Source organism: Rhamphochromis sp. 'chilingali' (assembly GCF_963969265.1).
Source record: "Rhamphochromis sp. 'chilingali' genome assembly, chromosome: 10".
In the NCBI taxonomy this organism is placed as follows: Eukaryota; Metazoa; Chordata; class Actinopteri; order Cichliformes; family Cichlidae; genus Rhamphochromis; species Rhamphochromis sp. 'chilingali'.
This window is the reverse complement of record NC_137937.1, coordinates 36,674,845-36,696,316: the sequence shown is the minus strand read 5'-3', so window position 1 is coordinate 36,696,316 and position 21,472 is coordinate 36,674,845. Positions and strand designations below refer to the sequence as shown.

Here is a 21,472-nt window from a genome sequence, read left to right as displayed (position 1 = left end):
TAATTCAGTTGTCACTAAAGGCCATCCTGACTATAAGAGCGTTTAACCCACACCAAATATGTTCCTTATTGTTTTCAAATTCTTGATTTTATGGGCCTAAATGTACTTCAAAAACAAAACTTTATAGCCTTTTAATGGTTTGGAAGGCAGTGATGAATGACACAATCCTGAGAACAGAAAATAACTGCACGTGATACTCTGGTGGAAAATTTAAAAGCACTTAATTTGAATTTTGCATTTCTTAGATTATCTTCTTTGTCATTTTAACCCACTAATCTGCTCTTTTACTAAACTGAAATTATTTAATCAATTTACTGCATAAATGGTATAAATAAATACATAAAATGTGATTTGATGTTTAAACACACACACAAAACCAAAGTGTGTCTGCATATTTGGCAATAACGGAGGAGGTCTGAGCATCCAGCCACCTAATCCCTGCTTGATTACCTGCCTCAAGTAGCCACTCTACACACAAGAGAATCCACTCAGTGTTATAGTGTGTGTGTGTGTGTGTGTGTGTGTGTGTCCTTGTATACTTCTGCGTTCTCCATCTTACAATTACTCTCTTTTGAAGAGCAGCATTAGTGTTTCTGGGGTGAAGATGAGGTAAGCGATGAGCTCATTAATCTGCATGAATGAATACATTACAGCCATTGCTCGGTTCCAATATCCAGGTTTCATTTGAATCTGTGCCCAAGTTTGTAAAATATAGCTAAAGCCTAAATTCTAGATCACATCAGTCCACGCCATGCCTTGGTTATTTTTAGGGGTGTGTGTGAGTTTGAAAAGGCGTTTCAAAAATGTCTTTATATGTGAAATATGGGCCGGTCAAACAGCCATGCAGTACAGGAAAGTGACCTTTCCTGCTAGGTGACCTTTAGATGCCATAAGGGCTGTGAATACCTGAAAACTACATATTCTTTGTGAAAAGACATCATTGGCCAGCTGTTTAAAACCTGCTTATAGAAATAAAGTGGTTAGTAGTGTAATGTAGAAATAGACAGCAATTTTCCATCTAACAAAGGTTGATGTGGTTCATTTTTAAAAAGAATCCATAGCATACTGCAGAAGCTCAATGATATAAGTGGGGGCCTGTCCTCGTGTGAGGAGGATTTTAAACTGATATCTGTACCCAACCGGAAGCCAGTGCATGGACTTTAACAAGGGAGTGATATGAGAGAATTTATGACTGTGGGTTAAAAGCCTTGCTGTGGCATTTTGGACCGCTTGAAGGGGATTTAAAGAAGCCTTGACAGACAGGAAAAGAGTGCATCACAATAATCTAATCGGGAGGAGATGAAGGCACAAACAAGCATCCCCAGTTCACCTTTGGAGACAATAGTCCTAAGTTTGGCAATATTTCTTAAATGAAAAAAGCAAGAACGGGTCACAGACTTGAGCATCAAAAAACAGAGATTGATCAAGAATTAACCCAAGACTCTTTACCAAGGATGAGAAAGGACCCAGATGTTGCCTGATTTGGGGCATGATACTCTCTGGAACAAGAATTAAACACCCAGTCTACTCTGCGTTCAGCTGCAGAAAATTGTTTGTCATCCAACCATTAATTTCCTTAAGACAGTCCATTGGAAGTGGATTGGAAGTTGTCCAATTCACAAGGTTTAAAGGAGATGTACTTTGGGATATCGTCTGCATACAGATGGTAGGAAATAATTTTGAAACAACTAATGAGAAGGCCTAAAGGCAGATTATACAATGAAAAATACAAGGGGCTTAAAACAGATCCTTGTGGGACACCGCATGAAATTTCAGCTCCATCTGACCGAAAGTTTCCCACTGAAACCAAAAGTGTTCAATCAGCCATAAATGAGGACAGATCCACATATCCCTACTAAAAGATTTAAGCAGTGGATTAATATCTGATAATCAATGCTATCAAAGGCTGAGCTAAGGTCCAATAGAACAAGGCCTGAGCCCCTGTCCCCGGCCTGTTCGCGCCCATCAAAAGGTCATTTGTGACTTTAAGGAGAGCTGTTTCTGTGGAGTCTAACTTTCTAAAACCCGGTGGGTCTCTAGCTTGTCTGTAGTGTTGGATCCAGGTTAGGCTTTTTCAGCAGATGTTGAATAACTCAATGTTTAAAGTACCTGCGGACAGAGCCAGATCGCAGGGAACCGTTTATCAAGGTGACCACAGTGGACCCAAAGGTGTCAAAAACATTAAGGAAGTAGGTAAGACATCAACTGGACTCGTCGAGGGTTTCAAATGTCTGCAGGAGCCATTTCTTGTACATCGGGTCCAGTGCTACTCTCTACTGCCATGTGGAATAAAGGCTAAATAAAAAATCATTTAAAAATATGACACTTCATTAGCCACGTTCTGAAAATATACAACTGAAAAATATGTTAATGGAGTTTAGATCTTTACAGGTATTTGGCATTATAATAAATTATATATCCTCAGCCGGAAAAGGGTGGCGTGTCCACTCCGGGTCAGGGACGAGTGTCGAAGTTTAAGTATTTCGGGGTCTTGTTCACGGCTGAGGGGAGTGGGAGATCAACAGATTTGTGCTGTGGCTGCAGTGTACTGGTCTGTCATAGGGAAAACGGAGCTGAGAGTAAACGGGAATCTACGTCCCCACCCTCACCTACGGTCACGAGCTGTGGGTAGTGACTGAAAGAATGAAATCAAACATACAAGCAGCAGAAATTAGCTTTCTCCGAAGGGTTGCTAGTCTCTCCCTTGGAGATGGGTTGAGGAGCTCAGCCTTCTGGGAGGTGCTCAGAGTAGAGCCGCTTTTTAAAATATGCTTGTCTGAAACAGGTCTCACTTGTAAATGAGACATTGGGTCTCAATGGGGCTACCTGTATAAATAAAGGTTATATAAAAATAAATAAAATTATCCTCGACATGGAAAAGGAGCCAGTTGAGTTGGTTGAGGCATCTGACAAGGATGCCTCCTGGGCGCCTCTTGGGTGAGGTGTTCCAGGCATGTCCCACTGGGAGAGGCCTGAAGAAGACCCAGGAGACGCTGGAGAGATTATGTCTCTCGACAAGCTGGAGGAGGTGGCTGGGTAGAGGGAGGTTTGGGCTTCTCTGCTTAGGCTGCTGCCCCCGCAACCCGGCCAGGATGAGTGGAAGAAAATGGATGGATAGATATATTTTTAGTTTGTGGTGCTAAATCCGAAATAGTGTAACTCCAACACTGAACACCCAAAGATTTAAAATAAATAAATAAATAAATGTATGACTGATACAAAGCCTCAAACAAGCGCCATAAACATGGCAATATTTTAGTTAACTACCCTGATGAATAAGCCCTTTGGCTCTACCCTGTACCAGTGCAGGTCTCCATATCCGGTCACTTTAAAGATTTCTCTCTGCGTATTTTCTTAGGTTTTCCATTTCTGCCAGATTTTTAACGTATGATTTTATGCTAGAATGAACACAAATACAACACAACATATTTATCAAAGTATTCTGGGAATGGTTTTAAGATCGTTCCAGTTACTGGTGTGTCACATAATGCCATTTTCAAAAGTCACTGGCATTTCTCATTTATGCATATAGTGCCCTTTAGAGACAGTGCATTAACAGACCGGGTTATGGCATCAATGTTACGCTGCTGTCATTCCCAAACATGACTTAACCCTAAGCAAGTTGTTCTTAGTGCCTAGCAACTAAAAGGTACAACGTGAATAAAAACAAATGCATCATGCATAATGAAGAGTGTGGGACTTAGACGTCTGACAAAACGTTTTTTTAACCATTTACTTTTACATTTTTTGCAAAGTCATTTAAAAACATTTTGCACGAGCTAAGGAGGATGAGCTTGGAAAGAAAAAATCGACTGGACTTCTTTAGGTTTATTGAACACATTTCCACTCTCATCCAAAAAGCTTCTTCTGTGGAGGAGACTTAGTGGAAGTTGTCCCTTAAGGGGGTTGTGACCCACTAATGATCATGCACCTCACCACATGGGCCAAGGTGTGCAAAAGCGTGTGGGTCATTATCGGCAGAGGTTTTGGGTGAAACCATTGTGAGGCCTTGCCCCACACAATTATGTCACCCACTGAGCTCACCTGACACAGGGTGTGAGTGGGGGCTCCAGTTGCATTGTACTGTAGGTTGCAGTTGGTGTCATGAGCCACACCCAGTGTCCAAAGACTGTCGTTCACAGTGGACATAGGTAGCCTCTTTCAAACCATGTCTTCTCTGCCCAAAATGTGAATATTGGCATCCTCGAAAGAGTGACCTTTGACCTTTAGATGTAGATGTGCAGCTAAGTGTTGTCCCGTCGAGGTGGCTCTTCTATGTTGAGCCGTGCGATTATGAAATGGCTGAAAGTGATTTTTCTGTCATACTGTAGTGGAACAAAAGAGAGTTTGCCATTCATAAATCACTGTTCTTTGTGTGCGCGCACGTGCGTGCGTTCATCAGGTTTAGGTGCAATAGATTTCTCCATCTATAAATAATACCTGTCCATTTATGAAATAAAATAAAACTAAAATGACGTCCACTGTCTATGTACAGTGCTTTCTCTTCACCAAGCACAGCTCTAGAGTGAAAGGGGGCAGGAGGGAAAGGGTTACATTGGGAATAATCCATCATTCCTTTAAGACAGTTGCCAGGTCTGTGATTAAGGGAACAAGGTGACTGGCAGGGCTGAAGGCAGCCCAATTTACTGACAGCTACCAAGGGTAAAGGGAAAAAAAACGAGGAAAACAAACAACTGGATAGGCAGTGAATGAAAGAAAAGCACAACAACAAAAATAACCTAAAACACATTATAGTAAAAATGTAAAAGTGTGGCATCTATTTCCTATGACACCTCCACGGTTGTCATGCAAAATATGGGCATCATAACAAATATCTGAAAGACATTAAGCACATCTCCATAAATGGTTGCAGTGAAAAAAACAAACACCTTCCTCTTGTCAGCAGCTCCTTGCTAAAGACAAATCCCAGCATGCAGCGGGACTCTCTCAGGGGGCAGCCAGCGTCATTTATAATTAAGCAGCGATGACTTATGAAAATAAATAAGTTATATTCAGTTATACATGGATGTGTAGAGCACAGCCAGGCAAGATGACATTTACTAGGCAGTCTACAGTAATGAATACTCTATTATGGGTGTCAGGGGAGGTGGCGGGGCTGGAGAAGGCTGGAGAATGTGGCAGAGTGATGGGGAGCTCAAACAGAGAAGAGCTGTTGGTCGATGAGGACAGCTTACGGTGGTGACAAAAAAAAGAATAAATTCTTCCATAACAAACACAATCAGCAGCATTTTGTTTCAGCTAATTACATTTAATATATATAATATATTTAAAATTCTTTGCTACTAATTTAAATTTAAAAAGTATTTTCTGAGACACCGGTGAAGAAAATTTTGGGGAAAGTGGATGTCGCTGTTGCACTAACTGTATTAGGCCAAGCGTAACAAAACTGTGGGCTCATCTGGGATTTGGATCGGAGACCTCTCGCACTCCAAGCAAGAATCAACTTTGACCAGATCCCAACACCGCTGGCTGAAAAGCAGATCGAGCAGCCACCGTCTTATAGATCAGCGGCCCCCAAGCTCCGTGCCACGGACCGGCACCAGTCCACGAGTCGTTTGGTACCGGGTCACGAGAGTTGAGGCTCGGGTGTGAAATTTATGGCTTTCAGGAGTTTTATTGTTAACTCTGTTTCCCTGTTCTTTGTAGTTGTGTGTCTTATTTACATGTTACCATAGCAACCACAGAGCATTAAGGGGCAGAGAGGAGGATGTCACAATTTTCAGGAGGACGCTGCTAATAAAGTTACACAATTACACAGCGAATTTGCGTTTATTATTATATTTACAAAAACCACAGTTTTTGTCTTGGTCATGTCATTTTATTTTGTTTTATTTATGCGTGACACCTTAACGGCCGGTCTGTGAAAATATTGTCTGACATTAAACCGGTGTTGCAAAAAAGGTTGGGGATGCTGTTATAGATGACTGTGGTTTTCTCCTGACCTCCTCTATACGTACTGACTATGCCAAAAGGTTGATTCTGTTCATCTGGACGTTGCGTTTTCAGCGGGAGAAACGCAAATTGTCACGACCTGGATGACTGAGCATGTATCAAGACATACTGACTATGATTTGAACCAAAAATGTCACATTATTCTGTCCATCAGACCTGTTGTCACTGATTTTCAGTCCAGTTCTTGTGTAGTTTAGCATACTCAGCCTTTTCTCTTTCTTTAGAATAGCTTTTTGAGACCATTTCTGATGATGCTGCAGTGAGCAGTGGATGGATCGACCAGCTGCATCTCTAAGTCAGTGTCAGGTCTTGGATTTTTTCTTATTTCTTTGGACATGAATGCTTCTGCTAGGAACAAGGATTTCATCAAGTTAGGTGGTTGAGTTAGTAATGCTTGAATAACTGATAAGTCAGTGTTAACAGGCTTACAACAAAGGACAAAAAAATAAAAAAACACACATACAATATTTCTCTGAAAATGGTCAGGTACAAAGACTGGACTGAAAATGAGTGAAAAAGCAGCCAATGCCCAAAGAGAAACTAGGGCAGACCTTCAGAAAGCCTGAAGAATATTGGTCAAGACCAGGAAATGACAGTGAAGTCTGAGTCGTCTCCTTGTTCTTCCTAAGCAGACTCTTTTCTGTGCATCAGCTTGTTCTGGAGTTCGTCTGCCCTCCAGTAGAAAAACTTTCCATGCCTGTTTGTTTAACCGACACTGTAGAGCCTTACTGTATTGAACCTAGGGCTGCTCGATTATGGCAAAAATGATAATCACGATTATTTTCACTGAAATTGAGATCGCGATTATTTGACGATATTTATTTAACCCTTTAAGACCTACTATAGAACCAAGTCCGCCAGAGCTTATATTATTTTTTTACATGTTGTAGTGCCATTTGTGGGAGCATTTCAAGTTGCTAAATAACTGTTATAGCCCATATTTTAATAATATGTATGCATTAAGTCCATAGTAACTACATTAATTGCAAAAAAGTGCAATAAACTACAAAAAAATTGAAAATCGTTTTTGTTTTGTTTACATATATTTCTACTTGGAGAAATTTAAGAGGCTTATCCTTCAAAACTTTAAATACAAAAAAGTTGCAAAAAATAGTTTACAACAACAGGAAATTTATTTTGAGCGTCTTCATAGTTTTATTTTGGAGATACATCAATTTTTATATACTGCAGGAAAAACAAAAAAACAATCCTATGATGCAAATTTGCAAAGAAAACAGCAGGTGCATCAAAATAAACTATTTCCAGCAGTGCAATTCGAGTTCTAAGCATCCCAGCAACTATTCAGAAAAGTCAAACATGACCAGTAGAGGTTTTAAGGTCTACAAGTAAAAAACTACATTGCCGCGAAAATGACGTCACTTCCGGTTTCGGCCAGGATATAGCGGACATGAGACAGTTCGCGCTGACATCTGTTTCACTGTGGGAAGTGTTATGAACAGCTGATCGGATCGGCAAAGCGTGTTTCTGGAATATTATGTTTTTGTTCCTGCAAGCGCTTTTTATGCAATTTTTGCAAAGCTTTATGTGGAAGGAAACCGTGACCGAGGACAAGCTGATGGCATAAGTTGTAAGTACAACTCCTCCGGTTTCATATGCAAAACAAATTATTGCGCTAGCTTACGTGGTTCAGATTCTACAGGGATTTAAAAGTAGTTACACAAAACGGAGCGTGCTGCTCTGACCGGATTTAAAGGGTTAACAATGACTTTAAAAAATAATATAAAATAGTGTGCAACACCACTGAAGTTTTTTTTTTTTTTTTTTTAAACTCTTTTCAACCAACGGCAGTCACTCTCCTCTCCAAATAACTTCTGCTTAGCTTTCCGAGCTTCCCTCGGGTCCTCTTAATCAGCGGTCTCCAACCTTTTTTGCGCCACGGACCGGTTTATGCCCGACAATATTTTCACGGACCGGCCTTTAAGGTGTCGCGGATAAATGAGGGAGGGGCTAATAATCGGCTCAGTCATTTTTAATGATCGTTGAAAGCCCAGATCGTAATCGTGATTAAAATTCGATTAATTGAGCAGCCCTAATTGAACCTAGATTTCTTTTTCTAATAGGGAATAATACTGTCCTCTGGGGCAGCTACGCAGTTTATGAATAAACTGTTAACTGGGAGGAGCTGCAATAAGTCAGACAACAGGTTCAGGCTGTGCAGAGACAGGCCTGCCTCATTACACCAGCACTATTGACTCATTAGGGTGAGGGTTTCCTCTGCAGTTACAAGGCAGCAGTGGACCATCACAGCTATATAGCCACTTCTGCTAATGAGCAAGCTGTCAGATATGGAAAAGAACATGGCTTGAGACGAGTTTGTGTTTAAACAAAACTGAAAAATAGTCTCTTGTTTTGAGGGAAAATTATTTCTTTTAACAAGCAACGCCTAAATATTTTAACTGACTCAACTTCAGCTGAAACGTAAAACTAAAAACAGGTAAGATGGACAATTAACTTTTTTTTTTAAAGATGCAGGAAACCATTTGATTTACTATTAAACTGACACAGTCGTTTTCTCAGTCAGATTTTCTGCAGTCATGAGCATTACTCTTACATCCCAAACCTCTAACCCAGACAGTAAGTAGTGTCCGGCCCCTCAGGTCCCAAGCACAGGTAGTCATTTCAACTACCTGTGCTTGGGACCTCAAAATACTAAAAATCTGCTGTCATAGCAGATGTTTGAAATTCTGACATTATTTAAAAGGGAAGCATTCAATTTAATGAGCCGTGGAATGGTCCATGTGAACATCTTAAGTGGCCTCTGACTCCATAACACCATACCATAGTTTATTTATATAGCACAAACAAAACATGGCCGAACAAAGTGCTGTACAGCAGAAACATAAAAAATACAATGAAAACATATAAAAATACAATAAGAATAATAAATACAGTAAATAAATAAATAATAGTGTCAGTTACCCACTGAGTCAAAGGCCAGCAAATAAAAATGACTTTTTAGTCTGGATTTAAAAACCAGCACTGATGTAGATTGTCTAATAGGCAGAGGAAGATCACTCCAAAGCTTCGGGGCCACAATAGAGAACGCTCGGTCTCCTCTAAGTTTCAAACGTGATTTAGGGACTGAGAGCAACAGCTGTTAGCGAGGGGGGACACAGGGCTTCAGCAGATCGGACAAATATACAGGTGCCAGACCATTTAAGGATTTAAAAACCAGTAAAAGGATTTTAAAATGGATCCTAAATTGAATTGGAAGCCAGTGTAAGGAGGCCAGAGCTGGAGCAATATGCTCAAATAATACTACAGTTATGCACAAGTATTTTCATGTGTCGCAGCTAAACTGTATGTGTAGAGATAATGGTTCTTAAAGTACAGAACATAAAAAAAATAAAAGAACTACAAATATGTTGGAGGTTTGTCAGCTAGGTGACTGCAGTGTTTGTGGTTTTTCTGGGGACAGCTCAGCTCTGTGAACTTTATTTCTTCTTGTTTTGATTTGGTAATTTTTTTAATTTTTACTTTTTGTTTGTTTGTTTTTTTAACTTCCTGGTTATGTTTACAAATCAACTGCTGCTTGTGAACCTTTAAAAATGGTGTTCAGCTTATGCATTTAAATTGGACTCTGAGACTGGGCTGGTATTCTTGCTCAGCGACAACCAAACAACTGACCTGCTTATGGCTCTGGATGAAAACAAAAATCACTATTAATAATATTTTAATATTTGCACCGAAACCCAATGCTTGCTGGGTGCTGTATAGCTGAGATTAATGTCTCCAGAGCCTAAAAACAAGATAAAAGTTACATCTTCTAAACTAATAAAGTGACACAAATCAGCTAACATCCCTCAGAGGTCATCCACCCATGAGATTTCAGGAGGGCCCTGGGACAGCAGCCAGCTCCCCCCAGGCAAACAATCTATTGCTTCTACTATTAAGATAAAATCAGATCATGTTTTTAAAACTGGGGCATTAGAGTGGGACAAACTCATGTCGCCCGACAGAAAGCCGTCCTGCGCTTATTCTCTTTCACTGACGTGACTGGGTGTTACAGCTGGGAGGAGAAGTAGGTGTGTTATTTCAGGTCATTCCAATGAGAAAATTACGAACAGAGAGCTCCAGTAATTCCAGTGTGCATCAGACACTAATGTATAACAGTGAAAAACAAGAGAACAACAGACCCTGTGTAAGCAGGCCGAGATAGGAAAAAAAGACATTTTGTGAACTAATGTGTTTACAGTGTCCTACTGCAGGTAGTTCAGAGGAACTACAGGACACCACAGGCGTCACCGACACAACCACCCATGTCCCGTTTCATGCACCCTGGATTCAAATCTCGCCCTCCTGCTCTGAGAAATTGCTCGTCAATCAGAGGCCAAAGGCAGCCAGTGACAAATCGCTCGTGTATGGAGTCTGTCTCTGTCTACTAAAGAAACTGAGAGATTTGTCTCCATCGTCTCCTTTATGCCGGGATGACACGTAGTCATTTCAGGCTAGCAGGTGGCCCTTTGTCTGTGATGATCTATTGATTTCCTTCTCCCGTCCTCCAGCTTGATTTCTCAATCTCCCACTCTTTGCTGTTGTTCTACCGTCATCATCGCCTGGAGAGAAGATGGAAGGACAAACAGCTGCAGCCAGCAAAACTGTTTAAAAAACAAAGAACAAAAATGTGCGGGAAGACGGAGTCCCACTCTTGACTGGCTGCTGAATCGTTGATGCTTCATGTGTGAAAAGGAACCGTTTGAAAAATGGTTTTTCAGCTTTGTGACACGTCTGTGTGCAGCCACAGAGAGATTCAAACAAGCGTTTTGCAACATGTTTACAAAGGGACAAGTGCAGACTAACATCTGCTTAGCAGATCAAAATGTACCCTTTTTTTGGACTGACAAACTTTTATTTCCACATTTTAATTCAACTTAAGTACATGATCCCGGGTTTGATCCACCACCTGGCCGGGGCCTTTCTGTGGGGAGTTTGCATGGGTTCTCTCCGGGTACTCTGACGTCCTCCCACAGTCCAAAGACATGCAGTTAGTGGGGATCGGTTACTGGCAGTTCTAAATTGCCCATAGGCAACTGAACTCCACTGTTGCCTCACAGCAACCATCTGGGTTTAAATCCACTAGCCGGTACTCCGACTTCCTCCCTGAGTCTAAAGACTTACACGTCACATTGGCTAAATTGGCTGTAGGTGTGAATGGTTGTCTGTTTCTCTGTGTTAGCTGTGTTATAGACTGGATAAACATTTAAGAAGAGACTTTCGCCTCTTTATTGTTTTTTTGGTGCCAGAAGTGACTTCATGTGGATAAAAGACTTTATATGGAGTACTATCAGCTAACACTAGTAAGCTAGGTTAGCAAACTGCATCCAAAAAAAGTGTGTCATATACATATTTGCCTAATAAAATACATTTCACTAATCAAAACCAAAACATTAACTTTATGAACAACAAGCTACAATATTAGTCAGAAATTTCCATTAAAGTTGCTCCAAATGGCACCAACAGGATAAACATATTAAAGTTCAGTGACTCCAGTTAGCAGAGATGAGGCCTCCAGCCGTCTATGGCAGGACACCAACGCCCCCACGTCCCCTCCAGTGTCCAGGTCACCCCGCTCAGAGGCAGTTTAAAGGTTTAAAGGGTGCAAAAATCATCAAGGCCAAACTTTCTATCTGTTGTACTGAGCTATGAGCATGATTTCTGATGCTGTCAGACATTCAAGGTCACTGGAGGACTTTTAAACATTAGGAAACCTCTTACTGTTTTTCAAACATCTGCTCAAAATATTCAATTTTTGCTTATTAAATATCTTCAAAACTAATGAGAGCACCGCCAGCCTCAGCTGTGCATGATTAAAGTCTTAGCATGCCTACAAACTGAAGACTTCTAACACTGGTGCAAAACCTCAGGCTGTGAGGAAAAAGGTCAAGGTCTTAAAAAGAGGACTCTGTCAAAACTTAAAGAAAACTGTTTATATTTCTTTTTTTTTTATCGCTAAGACAAAACAAAAAGTGTGATGAGTGGATACCGTTGTTCCTGGATGATCAAGTTCTCTGTATCTTGGACACAGACACTGCAGAGTCAATATGTCTGTATCAGGTTTTGGAGATCACTGAAGTGACTTAATGTGAAATAATGTAGAAATACAAATAGCATATACAAAAAAAGCGCAGCAGAGAAAGAGCCAAAATAATACGCTCTTACCTGGGGGCCCGTGGAGTTTGGCTTTCTTTACTGAAAGAAGAAGAGAGAAAAAACCTATTAGTCCCAATGTGATGAAGAGGATGAAGAGGATTCTGTGACTCATCAGGATTATATACTCTTAGATATTTCAATGGAATTTAATTTTTGAGGGACTGAACAATGTTCTAACCCCTCTACACTCTTATTCCTGATTGTTGATGTACTTCAAAAATAAAATTGTGCAATAAAATTTCATAAAATTAACCCCAAGCCTATTAAATAACAGTTCAATGTGTTGTATGACTGTAGGAAACAAATACAGTTTTTATATTTGATGTATATTATTGTGGTTGAAACAGTATTGGCACTGTTGCAATAGCTGCAGGAAGAATGGACTGTGTGAATCAACAATCAGCGAGGAAATGAGTTGTGAAAAGACACTGACACAATCTGCTAAATCCATAAATATTAACCTAGAATAAGTTAACCCTGCCAAACACTGGAACCGTTCATAGAGATCACACATCCGTGATAAGAAACAGTTCATAGTTTATCTTGTGGGTGGAAGGATATGGGACACATTTCTCACTGCATACATCCTACTGGAATCTTTTCAGTGACTTCACATAATTTACTATAAGCCATAGCTTCCACCTTGATGAACGGCTGATGGTACTTTGGGTGCTTTCTTATTTCCACAGTGGATAAATCTGCATGTTTGAGTTGGAAGAGAGTTTATTCCTGATGCACTTCCTGATACAACCCTTCCTCCCTGTAGAATTTTGCTTTTAAGAAGGTTTTGGTTATTATTTCCGTCCTGGTACTGCACGCATAATACTGCACGCAAAACAAACAGACAAATCCATCTTCTACCAAACAAGAATGGGAAAACATTGCTTTCTCAAAAATCCAACAGCTGCTCTGTTCCCAGATGTTTTTGGACTGTTGTTAAAAAAAAAGAACGAGTGCATGCTACGCAGTGGTAAACATCACCCTGTCACAACTTCTGAAAAGTATTGCTGTCATCAAATCCAGAATAGACTAATACTTTTCCTAAAATGGTACATTTTCTCAGTTTAACCATTTGATTGGTTTTCTACATTCTATCATGAATAAAATGTGAGTTTATGAGACATGTTTCTGTTTCTGTTACATGTTTAGTTACTTCTTTGCTAATCAGTAATCCTATTAGCTACACTAGCGCCGCAGTAATTGGTGGAATAAAGCAACTGTGTTACTAGTTCAAGCTGCACCTGTTGGCACGACAATCCCAAATGTGTGCCGATGGCGTTCACAAACTTCGTTGGCCACGCCCCCACCCGCCTGATCAGCGGGCTGATGTCAATATTCCTCAGCCATTTACGACTGAGGGGTTTACAACATTTAGCCAAGCAAAATAATGTATTCTGATTACAGTTTTACAGCAACACGCAAACCTGAATATGACTACAGCTCGCTCACTTTCAAGGAAACATGATGCTGCAGTTACATTTCTCCTCTCAGTCCAGCTTTCTGAAGCAACCGTTCTTCATCTATGACTCCGTGTCTTTGCTACTATGTGGATTCAAACAGAATAATCGAGCAGAATGGGGCTCTCTTTATGCTCTACTCAGTTTCCCAGCTCAGTTGATACATTTAAGAACCTAAAGTGATACACAGGCCTTATTAAAATGTATAAAGAGCCTTGAGTTTGACACATGTCATCTGTATACACATTTTTGTGCGTTTTGTTGGCTTTACTGTAATGTTGCATTTTAAACTTTTGCTGAGCAAAGCATCAAGCAGCGACTTTTGTTTGCAGGAACTATGTGAAAACTAAACCTTGTGTTCCTGATGGTGTTGCAATCAATGTATTTATTCTGAGGACTAAATATTATTAGTCTCTAAAGAGCAGCATGACAAAAATTTGAGAAACTGCTATTATAAGCTAGCATTTAGAGAAAAAGGGGTTATTTGTCTAGAAAAAAAGCACTCAATAATATTTTATATAAATATAAAATATTATTGAGTGCTTTTTTTTTAATTAAAAAAAAAACAGAGCTGAGATTTTAAATGTACTGAGACCCAGAATGCCTTGAAATTCACAAGAGAGTCTTGAAATGCCAACATGTTCTTGGCTTCAGGCTTGAAAGTCCCCGATATTGATCTGCAGTTCAATCAGGCCTCCCTTAAATCTGTTGCAGTCATTTGACTATGCAGCAGTATGAAAGCTTATTGCCTTTTTAGGGCTAATTCAGTTATTTAAATCCAGTTTAGACACATGTTCTCACTGAGGAAGATCAATATGCTCATTCAATCACAGTCAGAGTGAGAGATGTGATAAGAAAAACACAGAGAGAGAGAGAGAGAGAGAGCCTGTTAACAGGTCATTTATCTTAGGCTGTCAGCACAGCTTGCTTTGTGTGTCAGTCGTGCCAGCTCGGCAGAGGCTCACAGTGGCCTCGTTGGTCAAGTGCCAACTGGGCTCTGACGCTACCTGTATGAATGACCCAACACTGTGAGAGAAGATGTGATTTAGTCTCATTCAAAAATAAATAAATGTGAAACAGGTGACTCAAGGGTAGCGCCACTGCTTTATATAAATGTAAAAAGTGTTCTGAAACTTTAGCTCACATGTTCTGAATTTACTTTACAAAATATTCAGTGTAAAGTTGGCTCTGTTTGCCAGTGAGCCACCTTTCAGAATCACAGCTCCTAACGGAGAAGCATTAAAACCAACATTAAAACAACACAGCTCATATTTGTAACTGTGTGACAACAGATGGCAGCTGTCAGGTGTTACACCTGAGTCCGAGGTAATGCACAGCGCAACATTGTTTCGATTCAAGTCGATAAAACCGGATCAGCAGCTCATTCAAATTAAAATCAAAAAGAGCCTTATCATGACACACATGATTGGCAGCGTCGGACATGTGACTTGTGCAAAGTTTATACTTAGACGTTATATAACGTACAAAGGATTTAAAGCCCTACCAGATGTGATGATGTGCGTTTGTGACATTTGAGCACAGAGTCATCTCTGAAACAAGGCACCAAGGATCAAAATGATGCAGCACAATCAAAAAATCCTTCAAAACCTGAGAGCGACAATGCAACATCAGAATGAGTTCTGAACTTCTGCCTGGTGGAAAAATGCATCCTCTCCCCTTAGTCTGATGTGTATGGAAGCCTGTTTCCGCCACTAAAGGAAAAAAAAGGCTCCATAACTCGAAATTTCGAGTCATTTTCTCAACATTTCAACTTTTTTCCCTCAAAATTTCGACTTACTTGAGTTAGTTATTAACTCAAAATTGTGAGAAAAAGTGACTCAAAATGTCGAGTTAGCGCTGCCAATCAGTAATCTATGTGAATGATGTCATTCCTTGTTGCCCGGAAGCTGAAACCCTCAGGTACAAATGCTACAGCTAAGCTACCGGTATTACATCCAGTCATGAATGCACAGATTGCTGAGTATTTTCAGCGTGGCTTCAAAAATGATGAAATCCTTGTGTTATTAGCTGAATCACATGACATTACTATCAGCAAACGTACTCGCGAAAGCGCCAATTTGTTGCGATCCAGTTTTGAGTGCGTGTTACAGGTGTTGGGTAGCACAAGATATCCTGATTTGTTTAAAGCAGCCTAAACCTCAACTTCATGCAAATGAAGCGCAGCCAATACAGTGTTCTCTTTGAAGACAGCAACGAACAGGAAGTGCTGACAAACTGGCAGAAAACAAAGGCTTGTAATGAAAAAAAAATCACCTAAAATATAAATGCAAGTGCATCGCTACACCAGACAGAAGCACTCTTTAAGATCTGGACAAATAAAAAAGCGATGGTCAGTGTCACATTTTAGTGCTTGCAGAGGTCAGCATCCCTCTGGGCTACAGGGTTGGTGAGGCTGATCAGAGGTAGTAAAGCAGGCACGTGTCCTCTGGAGTGATTGTATGAGAGGATGCGTGCTGCTGGTGACCGCGTGTTTAGCTGGTGGGATAATCCCTCCAAGCTAATGCTTTAAGCGGGGCTGAAATCTACCAGACCCTGCTACATTGTTCTGTGGATGAATTACAAAAGAGACATAGGAAAGCAGAAAGACTTCTTTTCATTGGTCAGTAGCTAACTCTCAACCTTACAAAGTTTTTTCTTTCTTAATACCTGAAAAAAATAAAGAGACTGAGAAAACCCATTTGGGGAAAAGAGCAGGCTGATGTTCGTGTGATGACTAGTGCACTGGATTAAAGCTGCTACTGAGGAGCACTCAAACACACATCTGTAATGTCTCCATACGCAATGGAGGACGTGGATGACAAGGCATTGTGTTTTTGCACAACACAATGCTTATACTGAAGCTTATATTCAAGCACAGCAGGCTTGATAATATATTTCATTTGGTTCTTTAAATGCCCAATTTAAAATATATAATTATGTTTGCTTGAAAACAAGTTTACTGAGCCATCTTGTATCTATCCTGAACTTTCAGGGTTTGCATTATATAACTTTTCATTGTCATTTTAAATACAAGGCCCAAAGAGAGGGAGGTCATCATTAGCAGGACAAGTAGATTTTTTCTTTTAATGAAATCGATACAGCATGGTATCACAATACTATTGCAAAATTGCAATATTGTATCCATTCAGGGACAAAGTTACATTACTCTAGGAATACTACAAACATGCATATCGTCCTGAGATAACGGTAGCCGAGTAAAATTAAATTAAATTGGCTCAAAAAACAGCGAACAAAAAAACAACTGGACACACTTAGCTTCACAAATTCAGAGCCAACTGGTGCCTGACTTGAACTGACTGCACTCGCTCTCAGAGAGATTATCAAAGGTTTAAAAAAAGATTGCTGTCTAATTTACAAATGCAGTCAGATTGCCAACATGTTGCCATCAATCTGAATGAGTGTTTGTCAGTGAGCAAAGGCAGCTCGCTGGTTATATTCTGGCTACATTCCTATATAACAGGAAGGTTGATGAGCACAAATGTAATAGTTAAATGTCAATTTCTGTCAAAGTGGACGGCAACAGATGTGGGATTTTTAATGATTTATCACGGCTAATTGTTAGATTATCAGAAACATGCCTAAATCATAATGGTAAACGGCCTGCATTTGTTTACTCAGTCCCTAAGGACCCCAAAGCACTACATTCAGTCATTCACACACACACATTCACACACTGGCAATGGCAAGCTACGTTGTAGCCACAGCTGCCCTGGGGCGCACTGACAGAGGCGAGGCTGCCGGTGGTCAGAGGGCCCGGTGGCGCCCAAGGATATTTGGCATGCAGCCAGGAGGCAGCATGGGATCGAACCACCGATCTTCTGATTAGTGGCTGACCTGCTCTGCCACCCCGTATGTATGTTATTTCAGTACTCAGATATTGCTAAATGTTAAAAAGCACAATTATATTTTATTGCGAGTGAAGTATGATAATATGATATGATAATAATGATAATATCACATCGCAGGGTCTTTGGGTGTTTCCACATCAAATCATTAGGTCAAACTAAACCTAACAGACAGGAAGCAAAATCTTTAGCCAAGTGCAATCAAAAGACGCCTTCATGGAAGGAAATACAGAAGGTTTACAACAAGGTGCAAACCGCTGGTTACACTGAAGGCAGGAGTGGGATATTCATCAATGGCCAAGTCAGTCACCTGATCTCAACCCACTAGACAAGTTTTCTCAAGGAACCTCAAGGAAGCAACACCCACAATTAGCACCCACCCACAATTGGTGAACTCCAGAGGTTCCACATTTCAGACAGACACTGACTACAAAGTTAGATGTTTTTAATACAAAACAATCTTTATATTTAACATCCTGTTAGTTTGGTCAATTCATTTTAAACCTCTAAAAAATGGAGTTATGTGTATAAAAATGGGTGTAATTTCTAAACCCCTCACACATTTTTTTTTGAGTAAAGCTGCAACTGTGGTTGCGTGCAGAGGCTAAACTACAGAAACTGAGTCAAATTATGGGCTTCACTATATTTAACTTACGGATATGCATCGTTCACTTAAGCGTTAAGTTTATTCTCCGTATCACATGTAAAATTCATCCAAATACATTTTGAAAGTAAGGCCTAAATATTTGTTACGTTGCTCTCACCAGGAGTACAACATCTATGAATTACATGAACAGTGAATGCACGTTTGTAACCGATATCCAAAACAACTATCCAAGACTGAACTTTTAGCCTGACATGGGAGAGAAAAAAAACAACATCTGACAAACTCTGAAAGCTAAAATGATTTTCTGTCATCTCCTCTGTACCCCGATGACATTCTTCTCTTTGTTGGACTGCAGCTCTGACTGTGACCACTTACAATCTGCTCTGGTGTCTCAGGTTTGAGCTCTTTGAAGTGACAATGAAAGTGCAGCTTTGAAGCTCAGGGTTGGAAATGGCGTCTCGGTGGTGAAATAAAGACACTTTTGAGCCTCTGAAGCGTCACAACTTTAACTCGCTGGAAGCTGGCCGTGTAGAGGAGAGCCCTGGACAGGATCCACGACCTCTAATCTGTGCCCGAACATTCACGAATCCTCTTCCCTCAGTTTTGTCATCAGTGAGTGAAAGACATGCTTGATTGGGTCAAAGGTCAGGCGACAGTCTCAGAAAATTTGGTGATCTTATGGAGATCTTAGAAGTTTTGGGCCACTTTACCTCTGTCTTGTGAAGCAACACCTAACCAGTGTTATCATTTGATTAAGCTACTTTTATCAGGAGCCACATCATCAGCAAACACCAGTGACCAAGTTCTAATGTCAGCATTACAAGTCCAGGTTAGCACACTTGTAATTACATCCCTTTGGACACCTCTTAAACCAAACTCAGCACGAATGCCTGGAATCAGCTCTATATCTTCATTTCTTTAATTTGTCATGAATTCATTTAAAAAAAGAGAAAAAAGCAGATCACAGCTGGACACAAGACTGTTCATCAGGTTGGGAAAACATGGCTGTAATTCCTAAATAGTCAAATGCAATATTTAAACACCCTAAATTATATCTGAAAGTCTACACAAGTTGATTGCTTCTTTCTGCCAGCTGGTCTCAGTTTGTGACCAACACCCCGCCAGACAACCTACAGGACATCTGCACCCCTCATGAAACTTGAGCATATCTGTGCATATTTATTTATGTTTGGCATACTTTGGGGGTTTATTTCATTAAAAATAAAAGATGGCACCCTTTTACAATGATGCGCTTTTCATCTACAGAAAAGCTGCACATAAAAGATATATTCTTTTACTTTGAAATATAACATTACCACACAATCACTCAGGTGTAGTAACACCTAATAAAACGTGTTGAACAGGAGCAGCAGACCTGACATGCTCAGCAGCCAGACAGGCGCAGACTATAGCAGTGTCATTACAAGGGGCCAGACTGTGCCTCTATTTTTAGCTCCAGTCCTTCAGCTCATGGTGGGTTTGAGAGCGTACAGGTTGCAAACCTTTTGGCCATGTCATTAACACCCTCTCACTTCCATTAATGTACAGCCCCCGTGGACCTCGCCAGGCCGACCTAATAAATACAACTATTGTGGATCTAGCATGGGTTGGTCAATATCCTCTGACTGAAGTATGTTTGATCATTTTACTCATGTATAAGCTTCTGCTTACGCTCGGGCTTTATGCTAGCAGCATATATGGCTGTATGTTTGTGTGCAAACACTTCAAATTCAGCTTACGGATTAACATAATTTCTCTGAACTGTATCTAAAGACACTTTATATTGCAAGGTTAAGCTGTAATATATATATTCTGTGTATAGTTTAGTGTTGTGGGCATACACATTCCTTCATTTAATTATCTGTTTCAATGCCAGTGCCTCATTGTGTTTACATTAGCATGTATACCACATATTATCCTGCATAAACGCAAATTAAAAGAGACCGTCTCCCTACCTCTCCACGGTAATGAGCCAATTAGAGAGACGCTACTGAAAGTCCACGAGTGATCCAGTATGAGTGGATCATGGAACGAGGGCTTTATAGACCATGACATTACCACAGACACATACAGTCGCACCATTACCTGAGTGCTTGTCTTCATTTGTTCACTGTGTATCAACATGTATTCATCACAAACACAAATTAGAGTCCCAATCGATCAATATCTGGGGTCTAAAACAAATCAGAACTCACAAACCTAGTTTACAAACCAGGATTAAAACCAGTTTTAGATCCTCCGTGTTTTTCTAGGACCTGCATTCATAAGGAAATGAAACTTATGGACTTCTGCATTCCTGAGTTACATCCAACCCCTTTTTCCTGATCAGTTTTTGCACAATTACTTTGACCCTTCAAACCTCTGCAGGTCTATTTTTTTTTAATTCAAGAAAATTGACCAGGAAACGATAAGAATCAATAAAAACAATGACATTAAATCAGTTTTATCAGTATCTAACCTTTGTGGTCACTGTGATGAGCGCAAAGAGAATCCAGAATCCAGGAGTCATAACGCTTCATCCCAGAAGCCTTCATATGTTGATTTTTTTCCACCTTGTCTATCTTAGGTTTACAGCGATCATGGCCATCCCAGATGTCACCGAGGGAAGAGGCCATCACATGGCTGAGCACAGAAAGACAGACAACCACACAATCACATCTACACCCAATTCAGAGTCATCAATGAACCTAACCAACAGTCTTTGGACTGTGAGAGGAAAGCCACAGGAGAACACTCCACACATAGAGCCTCAGGTAACCATAAGGTTCGAACCCAGAACCCACCTGCTGTGAAACGGTGGTGCTAACCACAACGCTGCGCCCTAATTGAAATATTACAACTTTTACGATCACCTATGTAAAACCATGCAGTGCACATGAACTGTTAAATACTCTTTGTCCTCTTCTTGTTTGGTTTTCTCTTTAGGGGCCTCCACAGTGGATCATGTACTTCCATCCCTAGCATCCTCTGCACAGCTTCCTTCAATACATCCATGGATCATTTCTGTGGTCTCCCTCTTTTCCTGTAACTTTGTTGCCAAAGAGCTTGACCTGAGCTGTCCCTCTGATGTACTCATGTCTAATCTTGTCCTTTCTGGTCACTCCCAGTAAAAAGCATCTTCAGCTCTGCCACCTCCAGCTTGTCCTCCTGTCTTTTGTCAGCTCCACGGTTTCCAAATAATAAACCATAGCAGGTCTCGCTGCTATCATTCTGTCACAAATCACCCCGACACTCATCTCCACCCACTCCACCCTGCCTGCACTCTCTTTCTCATCTCTTGTGCACTGCCCATTGCTTTGGATGGTTGAGCCCTGGTATTTAAACTCATGTACTCTCACCATCTCTACTCCTTGCACCTTCACTGTTTTCAGCTGGGAGATTCTGAGGGGAGACCAGAA

General features: G+C 40.5%; 1 protein-coding gene and 1 long non-coding RNA gene across 2 annotated transcripts in view; one reads left to right on the top strand and one right to left on the bottom strand.

The window, feature by feature from the left end:
- unc13ba (unc-13 homolog Ba (C. elegans)) overlaps window positions 1-21,472 on the bottom strand; it is a 194,544-nt gene that overhangs the window by 168,160 nt on the left and 4,912 nt on the right. Inside the window, exon 2 of the mRNA XM_080894442.1 lies at window positions 12,154-12,183. Coding sequence (XP_080750568.1) covers window positions 12,154-12,183 — 30 coding nt within the window. The remainder of the gene's footprint in view (window positions 1-12,153; window positions 12,184-21,472) is intronic.
- LOC308404414 lies at window positions 7,397-21,196 on the top strand. The gene is made up of 3 exons (XR_013973117.1): window positions 7,397-7,561; window positions 20,641-20,827; window positions 21,000-21,196. It is a non-coding gene; the product is annotated as an uncharacterized lncRNA (long non-coding RNA).